At 38.1% G+C, this 18,619-nt stretch overlaps 1 protein-coding gene across 1 annotated transcript in view; it reads left to right on the forward strand.

The window, feature by feature from the left end:
- The window catches only part of LOC131543702 (multiple PDZ domain protein), a 93,927-nt gene that overhangs the window by 19,012 nt on the left and 56,296 nt on the right, over window positions 1–18,619 (forward strand). The window contains 10 exon segments of the mRNA XM_058781381.1: window positions 3,386–3,514; window positions 8,605–8,793; window positions 11,366–11,468; window positions 12,345–12,433; window positions 13,496–13,703; window positions 15,092–15,178; window positions 15,265–15,347; window positions 16,500–16,646; window positions 17,018–17,185; window positions 18,110–18,283. Coding sequence (XP_058637364.1) covers window positions 3,386–3,514; window positions 8,605–8,793; window positions 11,366–11,468; window positions 12,345–12,433; window positions 13,496–13,703; window positions 15,092–15,178; window positions 15,265–15,347; window positions 16,500–16,646; window positions 17,018–17,185; window positions 18,110–18,283 — 1,377 coding nt within the window.

Genomic DNA, 18,619 nt, shown 5'->3' on the forward strand with positions numbered 1-18,619 from the left:
AGCACCAAGGGATGGCTAAGCCTGTGAATATTCCTGCTGCGCTTAGTGGGGAGCGCAACATAATAGAGATGTGACACAGCCCCTTTATAAAAGGATACGACCCCCTACTGTTTTCCTTTTGGGATCGGATATCTTGCAGTTTATTTGAACTTCAAAGTTATTCTTTCTAACATCTGTGAACAGGATAAATCACTCAAAGTTATTAAGAGTAAAAAACAATAATAGTCTGTACTAAAGTTGTCTGTATTGAGTTTAGATTTGTGGCGCCCCACCCTGTCCTCTCTGGAAAAGCAAATGTGCAAAAATTTTACTAATAAGGCCCCAAGCAGACCTACATTATTTAATCACCACAGAGTACTGGGACTTCAAACTGGCAAGCGGTTTCGAACTCCAAAATAACTTTGTTTTGGCCTGATTTTGTTGTCACGCAAGTTTATTTTTCTGACATCTTTATACTATATTTACTAGTGATGCACCAAAATACAAAATGGTGGGCCAAAACGGAAAAATCAGGATGCGCTTGGCCGATAACCGAGGTGCTACAGCGATCTATCACACCACATTAAAGAGCATCAAAACCATATTTATTGTTTGTATTTTGGGGTAAAATTGACAGAATTTGAAAGCTGAGACTTTGTTTCCTATTAAAAGTAACAAAGCCTATTGTGATTATTGAATGGCAGGTGCTACAAATAATGTTAAGTGATGTTACATTTACATTTATATTTAGTCATTTAGCAGACGCTTTTATCCAAAGCGGCTTACAAATGAGGACAATGGAAGCAATCAGAACCAACAAAAGAACAATGATATGCAAGTGCTAAGACAAGTCTCAGTTAGATTAACGCAGTACACGTAGCCTGGTTTTATTTTTTATTTTTAATTATATAATAAATAAAAAGAAAACAGATAGAATAGAAAAAGAATAGAGCAAGCTAGTGTTAGAGGCCTTTTTTGATTTTTGTTAATTTTATAATAAATAAAAAGAAAACAAAAAGAATACAAAAAGAATAGAAAAGCTAGTGTTTTTTTTTTTGGTTGTTTTTTTTGGTTGTCTAAAAGTCTAAAAGGGGCAGGTTCTTTTTTTTTTTTTTTAAAGCTACAGTCCGCAACTTTTTTTGGTTAAAAATGATCCAAAATCAATATTTGAGCAAGTACATAACCAGCCTGCGTTCAAAACTATCGCCTTACTTTAGCCCGATTCACAACGGTTATCTTATTAACATGAATAATAATGTTTTCTAATTTGAGTGGTACAGGTAGGTTTTCGCAGGAAATTCGAGCATGGCACTGCATCACTACGTCACGTCTGTAAACATAAAGAAGTTGTCCCAGCTACTAGGCTGTCGCATGTGAGGATCCTGCAGGAGACGGATTGTTTACAGCCTTTTCTCACAGCAGCTAGAATAATTAAATGTGTCATTTTGATAGCAGATTGTAATCCAGAAAGGATTATGTGTTTATGAAACACATGTGAATGAAATTAAATTATATTCCAGTTTTAAATGTGCTTCTGATTACAGATAGCCTGGGATTACACAAGATTTGTATTTTAAAGAAAACCAGTTGGAAGGGAGCATAGTTTGCTTTTTGGGTTGGAAGAATTTCTTAATATGAAATTCGAATGGCATGACAATTAGATATTAGACAGAAATTTAAATCTACACGCTAATACACACTATACTCATATTCATGCAATCCTGATGTTGTTAACATTAATAATTTGATAATAAAGTATAACAATAATAATCATTTGCACGGTGTGATGTGATATGAGCTAACCGATCGTTAGATTAAATCACCATTGGTAGCGAGATTTATTGTAATGCTTTTTTCCTCAGTTGGTCAGAACAAACATGGCAGACTTGTTACTTACTTGTTCAGATGGCAATATCCGTTAAAAATTCTTATTTGGGTCATATATTCCAAGGTGTATAGTGCTAGAGCCGTGCCAGAGCACATCCCACGCAAGTGAGATAATTCCGCAAGCAGCTGTAATTCCAGGTTTTCAAACAGAGATGAAGACAAAGAGGAAAAACTTATGGACTGCAGCTTTAAAGAATAGAATTAGAATAGAGAGTGTTGGAGTTAGCGGGTCAAATAAAGACGAAAGAGATGTGTTTTTAGCCTAATGTTCATGGATCAACAGAAACAGCACAAAATTAAAAGATCAATCTTCATATTTAAGATTTGTTATCAGAAATTTATATGGTTATTCCAGCACTATGTTCACCTATTGTAGTTTATCCATGTTTTTGCATGAAATAGACACTTACAGTCAAAACACACTATCTGAGGACACTAATTGAAGTCGCTGATTTGGTCAATGATTTCAGCCCTACAAAACTCATTTTGGAGGTTTTTAATGGCTGCACTAAAATGACCACTGAGACTGGCTCTATGGTGTACATTTTGCAATTCAGACTACATTGAATAGCACCATCAACTAGCATGGAAAACGGGAGGTGATCTGTAGTGCCTGTGTGATACTTGATAGTGTTCATTCGTGTCCGCTGGTGTGTCATTCCATCAGGAGCGTAACTGTGTCATCATGAGCCGCTCCTAAAGGTGTCTCTCTCACAGACGTCTTTGCAGCAGCAATGTGTTCGTCTGCCTTCATGTGGGTGAGTTGCCTTCAGGACACTATTGATATTGGTCATCCACTGGCTTAGACGACCAGGAGCCACGAATTAGGACTTGAGTGATGAATACAACAGTCAACTGACTGGCATTTTATGGTCACTTGAACAACATGTATTATTTGTGAGATGTTTTCCAAAGAGGGAGAACAGGAGTCATACTCTTATAGGGCTGGCTGCTTCACATCTCTTTTGTTAGTATTGTATTTTGATCCCAACTAACAAGGAACATTCTCAGAACGTTCTCTCAAAGTTAGCAACAAATGTTCTTCCAGGAATGTTAATAGAACGTTCATTGTTAAATGTTACTACTTGTTTCGGAATGCTCAGATAACATTCAAAAGTAATGTTCTCATAATGTTGCAAAATTGTAAAACAGAATGTACCCCTAATGTTTTAAGTGTTTTAAAAACAACTGCATGTTTTGAATGTTCAGAGAGCATTCAGAAATAATGTTTTCCTAACTTAATGGGAACTTAACAAAATGTTCCTAGAACATATATTGTTAGCTGGATACGTGCAGCAGCAAGATCCACAGGATTTATGGCAATCTGATGGTTAGCTGGCAATAATAGAATCACTGTTACATTTGTATTTTTCAGAAACAAATGAAACCGGTATGAATGCAAAAATCATGAACTTGCATTTTAACATGCTTTTTAAACTGTTTAACTATTTTTTTATCATCATGGTGACCTACCTTATTTGCCATTGACCCCCTTTATTGTGTGCTTGTGCCATTATAGACCCACTGGACTCACGTGGAGACGATCGAGCTGGTGAACGATGGGACCGGTTTGGGCTTCGGGATTGTTGGTGGTAAAACCACCGGCGTTATCGTCAAAACCATTCTACCTGGAGGCATCGCTGACCAGGTAAGTTCACTTTTGACCTTTTTATGCACTGTTACGACTAGTGGTCGACCAACATTGTTTTTTTGACAGCCGATATCTTGGAAAGCAGGGGAGAGCCTCGCTTATTTGAAAAATGCCAAATATCGGCCGACCAATGGTGTCTCTGTCTGTCTGCATGCCCCTCTCTCTGACCTGTTCTCCTCTCCTCAAACTTAAACTCTGTTTTCTTTTCGAGCAATTAAAGAAAGACAAGAAAAAATAGTAGGGCTGTCAATTTCATTTGGTGCAATTAATTTTAGGAAAAAACAAATGTGTTAAATAAAGGGTCATCTGTGACATCTTACATTGCAAGCAGTTACTGACAAACATGATGCAAGATGACTGTGTGATGTAGCCTATGAATGCAGTTCTATCCCCCTAAAATTCAAGATATGAGGGTAAAAAAAAAGCCCATGTATGGGATCTTTTTTTATATTTATATCATGTGATATAGTTTAGCAATATCACACAAGCAAGAGCGCTGTTTTTCCTGAATATCTGCACAATTGCAAATGTGTTATTGATTTTATGAATAGTTCAATAAACAACAAGTTACTTTTTTTACATTATTGTGTTACATTTTAGATACAATATTGCCAATTTTGCTCAATTTCACCAAAGAAAATAGTTCCAAACAAAGCCAGCACCAGAACTGTTGTGCGTCTCTGAGCAACACACAGCACTGTTTTGTTGCTGAATGAATCCACATTTTTTAAACCAATAGAGTGAGCGAATGATTCAGTGACTCATTCATAAAGACAGTCACTTGCCTCGTTTCTGTCACGATACGCTGTTGTAAGGAGCACGAGGGAAACAAGGAAACATTTAACAGTCTTTAATCAAGTAAACACTGGGAATAATCCACGAAGGAGCCCGGTGGAGCTTGTCTCACGCCGTAACATCTTCCCTGGGGAGGGGGGAGCAGGCAGACAGAGACCAGGGAGACGATGAAGGAGGGAGGAGCCAGGGAAGAGACAGAAGGGACCCGGGGGAGGAGGAGCCAAACTGGACCCAGGCCACAGCCATAATGTTGACCCACGGAGGAGCCAACGGAGAGAGGAGCCATGGAAGAGGAATGGCCGCTGACTCCAGGGCGCCGACCAATGGCAGCGGAGCAGGTGGTGGAGGAGCCCGAGGCGGAGACGGAGAGCCAACGAGCCAGGGGGATGCCGAGGATCCGGGGGGCCAGGAACGAAGTCCTGAGGCGATGGCAGGTCGACACCCGACCAAGGTGGAGCCGGAGGAACAAAGGAGCCCAGTGGAGCTTGTGGATCGACGGGTGACGGTGGAGGCGAGGGAGCTAGGAGCCAAGGTGGAGCTGCTGGGTCTACTGGCCGAGGCGGAGTCCGGGCCTCGGAGGCTGGAGGCGGAGGTGAGGGATGCTGGAGAATGGCAGTCCCGTGGAGCTCGCACTGTATTGATGATGGGCTGAGGGCAAGCAGAGGGGCTGACAGACGAAGTACGAGACACACCTGGAGTCAAATTAACACAATCAACGGGAGACAGAAACTGGGTCACGGAGCACATGGGGAGCAAAAACACAACAAAAACAGTCCAGGGACGTGACATTACTTCCCCCTCCTGGAAGGCGTGTCTCGCGACGTAACATCTTCCCTGGGAGGGGAGCAGGCAGACAGAGACCAGGGAGACGATGAAGGAGGGAGGAGCCAGGAAGAGACAGAAGGGACCCGGGGAGGAGGAGCCAAACTGGACCCAGGCCACAGCCATAATGTCGACCCACGGTGGAGCCAACGGAGAGAGGAGCCATGGAGGAGGAATGGCCGCTGACTCCAGGGCGCCGACCAATGGCAGCGGAGCAGGTGGTGGAGGAGCCCGAGGCGGAGACGGAGAGCCAACGAGCCAGGGGATGCCGAGATCCGGGGCCAGGAACGAAGTCCTGAGGCGATGTGCAGGTCGACACCCGACCAAGGTGGAGCCGGAGGAACAAAGGAGCCCAGTGGAGCTTGTGGATCGACGGGTGACGGTGGAGGCGAGGGAGCTAGGAGCCAAGGTGGAGCTGCTGGGTCTACTGGCCGAGGCGGAGTCCGGGCCTCGGAGGCTGGAGGCGGAGGTGAGGGATGCTGGAGAATGGCAGTCCCGTGGAGCTCGCACTGTATTGATGATGGGCTGAGGGCAAGCAGAGGGGCTGACAGGCAATCGAGACACACCTGGAGTCAAATTAACACAATCAACGGAGACAGAAACTGGGTCACGGAGCACATGGGGAGCAAAAACACAACAAAAACAGTCCAGGGACGTGACATTACTTCCCCCTCCTGGAAGGCGTGTCTCGCGACGTAACATCTTCCCTGGGGAGGGGGGAGTGGGCAGACAGAGACCAGGGAGACGATGAAGGAGGGAGGAGCCAGGGAAGAGACAGAAGGGACCCGGGGGAGGAGGAGCCAAACTGGACCCAGGCCACAGCCATAATGTCGACCCACGGTGGAGCCAACGGAGAGAGGAGCCATGGAGGAGGAATGGCCGCTGACTCCAGGGCGCCGACCAATGGCAGCGGAGCAGGTGGTGGAGGAGCCCGAGGCGGAGACGGAGAGCCAACGAGCCAGGGGGATGCCGAGGATCCGGGGGGCCAGGAACGAAGTCCTGAGGCGATGTGCAGGTCGACGCCTGACCAAGGTGGAGCCGGAGGAACAAAGGAGCCCAGTGGAGCTTGTGGATCGACGGGTGACGGTGGAGGCGAGGGAGCTAGGAGCCGAGGTGGAGCTGCTGGGTCTACTGGCCGAGGCGGAGTCTGGGCCTCGGAGGCTGGAGGCGGAGGTGAGGGATGCTGGAGAATGGCAGTCCCGTGGAGCTCGCACTGTATTGATGATGGGCTGAGGGCAAGCAGAGGGGCTGACAGACGAAGAACGAGACACACCTGGAGTCAAATTAACACAATCAACGGGAGACAGAAACTGGGTCACGGAGCACATGGGGAGCAAAAACACAACAAAAACAGTCCAGGGGTGTGACAGTTTCTGAATGAATCAGCAATTTAAACGAATTGGTTGAATGACCCACTCATTAAGACTGGTGGTTTTAGTTTCATATTTAGGGCCAGATTTATTAAACAGGTCAAATTAGCGTTAGAGCGCAATTCCATAAAAGCGCCTATGGGAGTGGAAAATTTTGCGGGTGATTTACTAACAATGCGCACATTAAAGAACACATACGCAGCCAGATCATTTACATTATGACCAGCGCAATCTACCAAGAGCAGCGCAAAGTACCGCCTGCTTTAAGATATGCTTTTTGGGCATGACATGATTTTTTTTTTAAATAATTGCGCAAATATCAGTAATTTGCCGAGCTCAAACGTTAGTGAATCGCGTTGTGTGATTCATTTTAATACTCTCCTTCCATAAATTTTGCGTCTGAAAGTGAAACTCCTACAAATGCATATTCAATCAGGTTGCAAGGTCAGGCGCAAAAATAACTGTGTCCATGCCTTTACAGTGCTAATTTGTCACTGCGCATCTTTAGTAAATCCTGACAGTACTGTTTTAACGCATAAAGACGGTTTGCGCTGGCGCAAGCTGTTAGTAAATCTGGCCCTTTGAATATAATTAAATTTTTTTAATTAATTTCATATTTCAAAATATACAGGGTTCCTACGGGGTATGGAAAAGTATGGAATTTGATTTAAGTATTTTCCAGGTCTGGAAAAGTATGGAAAAGAGTAAGCAGAGTATGGAAAAATATTTGTGTTTCCAGACTTTTGCCCCTATTTAGTTATTTTATTTTTTTTATAATAGAAAATTAAGAATTTAATGAAAATAAATGTAACGTACAAGAAGTGAGGTTTCATGGCAGCTGTTTAGTGATTCTTTAGTGATTGTCAAATATGACTTATTGAATTCAAGGTGCAATTTTTCATTATGCAAAATGCATAAGCAATAAGCATTTTGGGTTTCTTCTCACTATATTCTTAGCACCTTATTAATTGCAAAAATAAAAATATATACAGACTTTTATGTGTGCACAAGAAACCATTAAACTTAGCATGTAGGATAATGCACACTGTCACACCTGTTGTGCCATTAGCCCATTTCGCGGTGTGGTTTCTTGGCCACTGCATTAAAGGCCTTGAAATATGGCATACTGCCCCAATGAAAGCCAAACTTAAACACTTTTTTTGCAGTACCAGTCTTTTTTATAGACCCTTGAACTTGGCAAATTTTATGCTATTAGCCCATTCCGTGTCATGGTTTCTCCACCACCACAGACGATGTGTTAAATTGGACATTAGGCCTTGATATAAGAGGTACTACCGTAAGAAAAGCAAAATTTTGACCAGGTAGATCTCTGTTAATTCATGTGCATCCATGCGATCATTTTATTCATAGTAATGAATAGATGGCAGTGATGCACAGGGTTATATAAAACTAGAAATTGTAATGCGTAAGCATGCAAAACATTTCCATGCACATGTGAATAGTTTCTCAAGGGCACAAAAAAGTTTCTTGTGTGCATGAAAAAGTCTGTATTGTTTTACATTTTAATTTTTTTTTATTTTAGGGACTCTGTGTGTTGTCACTTCGGGAGAATCAAAAAAATAATGCTCTATGAACCATTTATGTTAAATATGGTCTGAAAATCTACCAAGAGGTTTGGAAATTTGAGTCTGGAAAAGTATGGAATATTGAAATGGAAAATGTGTAGGAACCCTGAATATATGAATCAACAAAACATTAATACCCAATTACTATCATTATTTATGCAATGTTGAATTAAAATGTTTCTATCTAAAGCTACTTTTTGTAATGTCTATTCAATGCTTATCTCATTTAACACAAAATGACTTGATCTTTTGTGGGGTAATTTCTCAGTCAAAATTGATGTGCATTTAATTTGTGATTAATTAGTTTAGTTAATTTGCATATCATCTAATTAATTAGAATTTAAAAAATCACTTGACAGCCCTAAAAACAAAACAGAAGTCAACAATGATTGTCTAATAACCCTGTGAGGGGTCCAGTGAATTCAACCCAGGAATAAAACATTGAAACACTGAAGAATGTCATAATCTGTTTATGAAAAATACGGAAGTTCACCGTCTCTCTCACTGGTTCTAGGACGGTCGATTGCGAAGTGGGGATCACGTCCTGCGGATCGGTGATACGGATCTATTTGGCCTGAGCAGTGAGCAGGTTGCTCAAGTTTTGAAACAATGTGGAAACAGAGTCCGACTCCTCATCAGCCGCGGGACGGCGGACGATGCTACGCCCGCTCCTGTCACCCTGCCGACCGTCACTGAGCAACAGGTTCAGCTGCACATGTGCCACAAAGTTGTATACATACTGCTGTATTTTGCTGTTTTGAGATTGACTGCATTGACTGATAAGCATGCTGTCTTAAATGAACAGTTCACCCAAAAATGAAAATTTCGTGAAACTTAAATCACACTCAGGCCATCCAAGATTTAGATGAGTTGTTTCTTCATTAGATTTGGATAAATGTAGCATTACATCACTTGCTCAGCAAAGGATCATCTGCAGTGACTGGGTGCTGTCAGAACGAGAGTCTAAACAGCTGATAAAAACATCACAAAATCCACTCCAGTTCATCAGTTAACGTCTTGAGAAGAGAAAAGCTGTGTGTTTGTAAGAAACAAATCCATCAAGACGTTTTTAACTTCAAACAGTCATTTCCAGATAAAATATGAGTCCATTATCCATAATAACGCTTTCTGCAGTGTAAAAGTCCATCTCCTGTTATCTCTCACATCAAAATCCACACACGTATTTGTTTAGAGCTGTCTTGGACTGTTTTGGCTTGTAAACGGTGCTTGATCTGTGCACATTTCTCTCCTTATTCAGACCAGACCACTTTTACAGCATTTTCAGCAAATTTTCATTTTTGAGTGAACGATTCCTGTAACTAAAGTGGTAATCAATTCCAAATCTCCAAAGTATTTACTCTCTCTCTCTCTCTCTCTCTCTCTCTCTCTCTCTCTCTATATATATATATATATATATATATGAGCTATATCACATGAGTAGAGATATGGCTGTATATCGGCACCATAGGTAATCACAGTGTGCCGATATACAGCCATATCTCTCAGTTACGAGTGTGATATTGCATTTATACAACAGTTCAACGGCATGAGTGTGTAAATACACAAAGAATAACAATGGAGTGTCTTTAAAAGCCCTCTTTTGTGCAGAACTACCTCGTTCCGCCGTGGATTCAAATCTCAGTTTGGCATTTTAACAGCTGAGCCCAAGCCTCCGTTGCTAATTCAAAAACGTCACTTTAGAACTAGTAACGAAGAAACGTTGAGTTGCTTCATTAATAGCTTACTGTTTTACTGTATTAAAAGCTCACTGTATTATGTAGAGAATTATGAGAGAGAGATGGACTGAGCGAGTGTGATTACCTGCATCTGATACAGCATTCATTCTTCAGATCAATGTCATATTCACAATAAAACATTAGTTTGAATTTCCACTGAGGAAAGCTAAAGGCTCTTCCTACTATCCTTTTATCTGTTATGGGTGATTTCTGATGACAGCGCTGCTCGGTGCATTCGTTGGCTGCGTCTTACAAGCTGTTGTTAAAAGTAAAAATAACTTCTTTGTTTACCACAGCGTTTCACTCTCTTTCAATATAAAAGTCTTTATCGCTGACTCGTCTCTTGTCGCCATCTAATGGTGGAACAATGTAACTAAAAATTCCATCACGAACACACACACACACACTGTTTCCCAATACTAAATACTACTATTATTTATATAAAATATTATTTATTGAATGATAATATTTAATAAACAACAACAATAGCCATCATAAAAGTTACTAGGCAATTCAGTCAAAAGTACAAAGACAGTGCTCTGATATACAGCATTGAAGTTATATAAAATATTACATGATGAGATTTTGCCCTCAACCAAAACTATTTGCTCTGGAACAAATAATAGATTAATGAGACCAAAGACTGCCCGTTAGATTTACCCAAAACAAAATATATCTCATGTTTAACTGCTATAGAGACATCAGAGCCAGCAGCAAATTCCAGAAGATCTGGCTGTGGTGAGGCGCTCTCTCCGCGGGTTTATGAGCGCTGAACGGCCGCTGACGTCCTGGAGCTCACATCTCCGAAACATTGAAGCAAATTTTCAAATAGACGTTATCTTTATTAACAAACTGCATATTTGAAATCTAAACAACTACGTTCTCGCCTAAAAACACTTAACACTACATTCTGAGACAAAAACAGTATTATTTTTTAAATTATGGTGGATATCGCTGTGAGAAATACTGCAAGAATGAACTGTTGTATAAATATGGATATCATATGTTCATTTCTTTTTATCAGAGTAGCAAAATTAAGTGAATATAACAGTGATTTTCCATTCATTTATCTGCTGCGGTTTGAATGGATGTTGCAATTTTTGCCATGTCTTACTATGCACCAATTCTAAAATGAAAACTGGCAATTTATTAGGAAATATTGAAGGTGTTTTTTAATATTGCCTTTCTCTAATAACATTAAATGTATTCTTGAGAATATTGTTTTAATTACTAATCATTCCATTAAATCCTCAATATCACTTTTCATTCTGTTAGTCTTTTCTCTGTAACTAACGAAAGCCTGAGGCCAGTGCAACAAACCCATTAAGCTAGTAATAATAATTACAAGGGAATGTTTTCTTACCCTAATGAGTTTGTTGCAACTGGCTGCTGCTCTTTAATGACATCATCCTGCAGTAAGGGATGGTTTTTGGTAGGAATGCAACAGCACTTGAGAATTAGCAATAGATATGATGAATTGTGTTTTGTGGTATTAGTTTGTTTCAAACCATATTAATCTGTGTTTATGTCTGCTGACAGGGTTTTGAGGAAGAGGAACAGGGCGCCTTCGATGTGAGCTTGACGAAGAACGCTCAGGGTTTAGGCATCACCATCGCGGGGTATGTGGGGGACAAAACATCAGGTGAGCTGTATATCAGACAGCAAATTATATTAATAAACTGAACTGATGTGCAAACTGAACAGACTAATGGTTATTATATAGTTTTATTAATGGTGTTTATGAGGGCAAGCATCACTATAATTATTCCTCATGCCCAGTCCTAAGTCTTAAACTTCAGCATTTAATGTTTGTGCTGGACATGAATGATACATCAGATGCGGCTTGTTGAATATTTATTTATAATATTTAAAATATTCATTCATTTAAAAGCTTAAAGTTGAAGCAGTTTTAAAGTTTGAAAGTTTAAATAGATAGATAGGTAGATAGCTAGCTAACTCATTTTAGCATTATTAGCTTGTTGCTAGCACATTGTTAGCATGATTAGTATGTTGTTAGCATTATTAACATGTTGCTAGCATGTTGTTAGCATGATTAGCATGTTGGTAATGTTCCTGACATGATAAGCATTGCTAACACGTTTTTAATTATTAACATGTTTCTAAAATGTTTTTAGCTTGTTGATAGCAAGATTAGCATTTTTCATAATGTTAGCATGTTTCTAACATGATTAGAAACGTATATTTTTAGTATACTTTTAAGAGCTGAAGTACACTATAATTAAGTGCATTTCTTTTTCACAAGGGGTTTCATACAGGTTTAACTTCCAGTGAAAGTTACTTGTTTTGTGTTTCAGAGCTGGAAACTGATGTTAAACAGAGATTTTATAATGTAAAGCCTGCATGTATAGGACATATATTGTCCAACCCTGACAGACACGGGCTTGTTGTTTACTGTTTCTCACTCTGGGCAGATTCCATCTGAAAAGCCTATTCTCATTCTAGCGAGCTTCATTTTCGGCAGCGTTTAACCTTTGCTGACTGTAATTTCCTGTTGCAGAGCCCTCTGGGATATTTGTGAAGAGCATTTCGAGGGACAGCGCGGTGGAGCAAGACGGCCGAATTCATGTTGGAGATCAGATCATAGCTGTGAGTTATTTCACAAAGAACGTGTCAGATAAAACTCTTGTTTATGCATGTTTTGTGTTACAAAATCAAAAGGTGTCTATGCTGACAGGTGAAAGTGTTTCTGTTATTGTTATTGTGCATGTGTGCGTGTATGTTATGGGTTCTGCAAACTAACAGTAAGAGAAGAGAAATTTAATAAATTAAATAGTTATATATCACAAAGCGGTTATTTTTTCTATCTGAATTTCAACAAAAGAAGACATTATTCTGAAAGATAATGTGATCTCTGCTGACTTCAGTATTGTTGATGGTTTCCCCATCAACTCACTAATCATTTGCATAAAGTTTTTGCAACATATCAGTTGACCATATTGAAAATTTATTTTTTATTGCCCTTTTTCTATTTCATTTTGGATTGATTTTAAAATGGATGTGATTAAATTAAAAAAAAATAACAAAACTCGTATGACATTTCCATTTTTCCAAACATTTTTCTGAAGAAAAAAACCTTTTTTTTTTTATTATTTTGGCAAAGTTTTTTATTCACAAGACAAGAAAAACTAAAAAAATAATAATAATAAAATTTTTAAAAAACCTCTTTTACCTTTTGTATTACTAATCTCACAATGCACTCTCAAATCCTTTCAAACATGAAAACACAGAACTAGAATCGCATTAAAACATAGAAACTGTAAAGTTTTTCAAATGTATGTAACTGCCCAAATATTATATAGTATTTTAATTTTATTTTATTACAATATGTGCACTTTACATTTTTGTTGTTGTTCTTTAATCACGTATTCTGAAATGTACAACAATACTTTATATTTTTGCCTATATTTTCCGGGAAATTAAAATTAATATTAAAAATGTGATATAACAAAAAAAAAAATTCAGTCATCAAAAATGAATGACATCCCATCACTTTGTTCCTGAAAATCTCCCCATATATACAGTATATATATATTGAATTGATCTGCGTGACTTGGATGGTAAAGGGACGTATTTGATCTCAGCATGTGAATGAAGTGTGCATTGAAGGCTAAACTGTGTCTCTGTGTGTGTGTGTGTGTGTGTGTGCAGGTAGATGGTGTTAATATCCAGGGTTACACTAACCAGCAGGCCGTGGAGGTCCTGAGACACACAGGTCAGACGGTAAACCTGAAGCTCGTCCGACGCGGCTTTAAACTGGAGGACGGATGTCCGTCAATCATACCTGTCACTATGGAGACCACACCCACCCTCAGCACATCACGAAACTCAACAATGGAGCGAACGAACACTGAGCACGGTAACAAACGCACACAGTATTCTGAATGGAGCTGCCTACATCTGTCTCTCACGTCTGTTTAAACACTCCGTGAAATTGTTTGACAAATGCAGAAAGACAATGCAGAAAGTAGCTAATAGTAAGGTTGTACAATCAAATCTACAAATCTAATATGCCCTAGTGTGATTACTGAACTGCAAAAGGCTACAGTTTAATAAAATGAATATATCATCTGCATGAGCCGTGTGCTTCAGTGTGAATCAGAGCGGCCTTGACCTTGTGAACCTGTTTCATGAATTTTTGTGAGGTTTGCAGCACAGTTTTATAGTGAGAAGAAGTGTGTTGGAAATTGTTGCCAATTACACACAGAGACTTAAAAGTCTTCCTTCAGTTGTCCACCAAAGCAAAAGCTCAGAGATATTTCATGTGAAAGTAAAGAAACTGAGACAAAAACGTGCAAACACTGAGCTCAATGCAAATTAAGTGATGTGAAAACCTAACCCCCACTATATTAATTTAATATTTTGTACATATTTATTTAAAAAATAGTTTGTTCTCAGAACTAAAACTCTGACGCTGGTCTCCATATTGATGTTTATAATTAGTAACACTGATGCAGTAAAACATATGGACTGCTTAAGATCCTTACATATATAGATAAAAAAATATATTCACTTTTAATTTAATCTCAGTCTGACTAATATTTATTAGTTTTTTATATTTCTATTTGGCTTTATTTTATTTTATTTGTTTTATTTTATGTTTAGTATTTTTAATGCTTAAAGTGAAGTGAATTTATTTCATTTAGTTGCAAAGGCAACATTTTTTTCCCATTTAATATTTACATTTTATTGAATTTTATTTTAGTTTTATTTGAATTAACGAAAATGATTTTTAATATTTTAATAACAGGTTTTGGTTAACAATAACACAGCGTGAAACATTAGGCATCATTCCACAATAAAAGTTTCAAACAGTTTTCTACATGGTCACATGACCTGATCACATATGAATGGTGTTCAGTTATCAACCTGGAACTAGTTAAAACAGTTATTTTGCATTCATTTTTGTGTGATTATGTGCAATAATAACTTTTTCCACATTCGATATTCATTACAGTCTTGTGTTCTGCATGTTTGAGAAAATCCAAGGGTCTTTTTTAAGTCTTATCTTGATAAATACCTGAAGACAGAGAGAATACTTGAAGATATTACAACAGAAATGTAAAGCCAGAGCTGAGATCTAACTTTAGTTTGGTAGATCCTTTGTGTGTGTGTGTCAGTCCCACAACCGCCGCACCATATTTAGAGTCAAAATCTCACTCATCCTTTCATCACAGTCCCATGAAGCCTGTTATTATATGAAGAGAGACTCACACATCACCGATGCCCCTGTGTTTTCCTGTCTAGATGAGAGAGTGTTTCTCACTCCAGAGGAAAACGCCAAACCGCAGTCTGTCACCGCTTCGCCCATCAGAGCTCCAGAAAGACACGACGGTGAGAGAAACGTTTGTCATTTCACCGCTGATATCAGCGAATCGACTTGCAGAGACCAGCGGGTAATGCTGTCATGTCTCTCTCAGGTCCTGTGAAGCTGAGCTCTGAGGAGGAACACCAGCTAATGCAGAAGTGGCAGAATGAACTCGGCGTCTGCAGAGAAGTCATTGTGAGTAACTCTTTTACGCTTCATCGTTTAATTAGAAGAACTTTTAGTCATCAAGTACACTGTAAAATAATATTTTCTGAAGTTGCTTTATTCCAAAATAAAACAACGATTTTTGGAGTACATTTCAGAAGAAAATACTTCAAATTCCTTAAAAAAATACTTCAAATTATTTTTTTAAACTAACTTTTAAATTTCCTTTTTTTTTTTTTTAATTCAATGTGTATTTTGGTATTTCTTTGTTATTATTTGTGGAATTTGCTAGCAGTTTGAGTGAAAATTATTTTCACTAAATCCCAGTAAATTCTAAACCAATAAGTTAATTAATAAAAATTGGTTTAGAATCAGTTTTAACTTGAAGAAACAGCCAGTAACACATTTAATTAAACATGATTTTTTTTTTTTTTTTTTTAAGTAGAATTACTGAAATAATAATCTTCTCATTTGTTATTATGTAAATGAGAAGTGACAGGGTCACATCCCTGCCATGGCAGTTGAAAGATCAGAAATGTGACTGATTTTTATATGTAGATTTTTACTATGTGTGCTTAACCGGCCAGCCCTTGTGAAATTTAATTCAGAAAGAGTTCATTTATTTCTCTTTTTGTAGATTCAGGGTTAAATCTCTGCCAGCTGGCTTGTTTTGTTGCCAAGACTAAGGCTTATCCAAAATCCACACAATCACACACTGAAACAAAACCAATCCAACTTTAGCGAACTTAGCTAACTTTTAAAAGGAGTACTCATTTCAGAAACAACATACTTCAAAAGAATATGCTTAAGAGCAAATAACAGCAAATAAATGATAATATATCATAATTTAAATCTATATTAAATACAGTTAGTTGAACTTAAGTATGACTTAAGTATATCTTTATATGTAATTACTTCTATTGTCTTTGAAATATGGTTAAAGTACTGCTAAATGTGCTGACAAGCATTTATGGTAAACTAAAATATACTTTAATGTCATTTCTATTGAAACTTGTATGTCATGTACTTAAATATATTTGTATTTACACATTTGTAATGATGAATTTAGAATTTAGTAAGTTTAAAATATGTTAACTTTAATTTTGTAATATTGAATAATGCTAGTGAATGGGGGATTTTTAAGGGTTGTGATGTTGTGATTCTGTGTTAATGTGTATTCAGGTGGCTCAAGTGGAGAAGTTCAGTGGGAACAGCGGTTTAGGGATCAGTCTGGACGTGTGTGCCGGCCATCACATCCTCCGCTCAGTGCTTCCTGAGGGACCCGTCGGGCGATCAGGGAAAATCTGCAGTGGAGACGAACTGCTCGAGGTAAAAGACATCCATCGGAAACAACCCACCACCAATATGCATCAAAAAATCGAATTAATACTGGAATTTGGCCCAAATAAGAATTCTCTTCTGCTCAACAAGGCTGCATTATTTGATCAAAAATACAGTAGAAACAGTAATATCATGAAATGTTATTATAAATTTAAAATAGCTGTTTTCTATGTGAATATTTTGTAATATGTCATTTATTGCTGTGATCAAAGCTCAGTTTTCAGCATCATTACTCCAGTCTTCAGTGTCACATGATCCTTCAGAAATCATTCTGTTTTGCTGCTAAAGAAACATTTCTGATTATTATCAATGCTGAAAACAGCATTAATATATTTATAAGTTTGTGTGTGTTTGTTCAGGTGAACGGCATTCCCCTCAGAGGAGAGTCTCATAAAGAGGTTGTTGACATTCTGAAAGAACTTCCTGTTTCTGTGACCATGGTCTGTTGTAGACCCGCCCCTCTAATGACTGACAGCCAAACTGACCAACCACGGGCAGAGGATGTGGCCATTGATTCCATAGTTCCGGTACATTAAAGTGTTCACTAAATATCAAATCATGTTTAGATTTAATATGTGCAATGAAATATGTAAAGATTAATGTACAATCAGTCTTTTAGTAATCTGAATTTATCCATACCAATAAAATTAAAGTAGAATAAAATGTAAAGAATTTTGAATAATTGCTGTAAGTGTAGGTTCTTTAATACAAGTACTTATAATATTAATTATTATGTTATCATATACAGTAGTTATCAATAGACCATATGGAGTATTTATAGACATTTAATAATCAACGGTTGAAATATCTCCTATAGAAATCTCTAATATTTCAGTTTATTTATAAATTAAATTATACTAAATAATTAAATAGTAAAATTGTTTAATTAAATATTTTTTCTTTAAATTCTAAGAAATTAAATTATTTATAAATTAAATAATTTACAATAAAAAAATGTACATTAATTTTTGGTGGAAGAACACATAAATTCCCCAATTGCTCATATTTAGCCCATATTGTTCATCTAAGTAATGTCTTTACAGATTTAATAAGTAGTTTTTCCTGTAAATAGTATAAAAGCACTGATTATTTGAATTGTTGTTAATCAAATCAGATGTAATTTATTGGATCAAAACTCACTTAATAGTGAACCAAATCGATCCGTTGTTTTGCATGAGTATGTTAAACGAGCCTGAGTGGTCCAGTCAGACTTTCCTTTGTTGGGATTAAATCAGATTACAGTGCACCATTATAATCTCTGAACATCTCGAGTCGCTCTCAGAGGACAGACCTTCATGCTCAAATGCATGACATGGGTTAGCTATCAATAAAAGCTGTACGTTTTGCATCCACCCTGTTACATACGCTAAAGTAAGGTGATGTCTTATGCTTCTGAACAATTATTAGGGATTTTATTAGAATTAAAAGTTTTGTTCATCTCGTTTGTGTAGGTGACGGGTGAGTTTGTGGATTTTCTGTTCTCTGGCGAATCAGAGGACAGCCTGAAAGATCATGTGACTGAAGAGCCCTCCGGAACGCCGTTAGCAATGTGGGAAACAGAGATTCAGGACATTGAACTAGAGAAAGGAGAGAGCGGACTGGGCTTCAGCATTCTGGATTATCAGGTGGGAGAGTGGGAGGAGCTTTCTAAATTTAGACCATCACATAAGAACGGGAGGAGCACTTTATTTATTTATTTATTTATTTATTTTTCACACATCAAATACAAAGCAGTAACTCATGAGTTTGAGATTGTATTTTGAGTCCTTCTTATGATTAAAAGAACTGGTTTATAAAAGTCACCTGTTTGTGTATCAGTCTACACTGGTTGTGCTGTATGCTTGTTGCTGTGTGCAAAAATAAGAGGACAATGCAATATTAACCTGATATCTGTTTATTGTCTGCATATTATATTGTGAAAAAGAAGTGTGCTTAATTGTATTGAATGTGCACTTGTAGTG

This window comes from Onychostoma macrolepis, chromosome 07 (assembly GCF_012432095.1).
Source record: "Onychostoma macrolepis isolate SWU-2019 chromosome 07, ASM1243209v1, whole genome shotgun sequence".
NCBI lineage: Eukaryota > Metazoa > Chordata > Actinopteri > Cypriniformes > Cyprinidae > Onychostoma > Onychostoma macrolepis.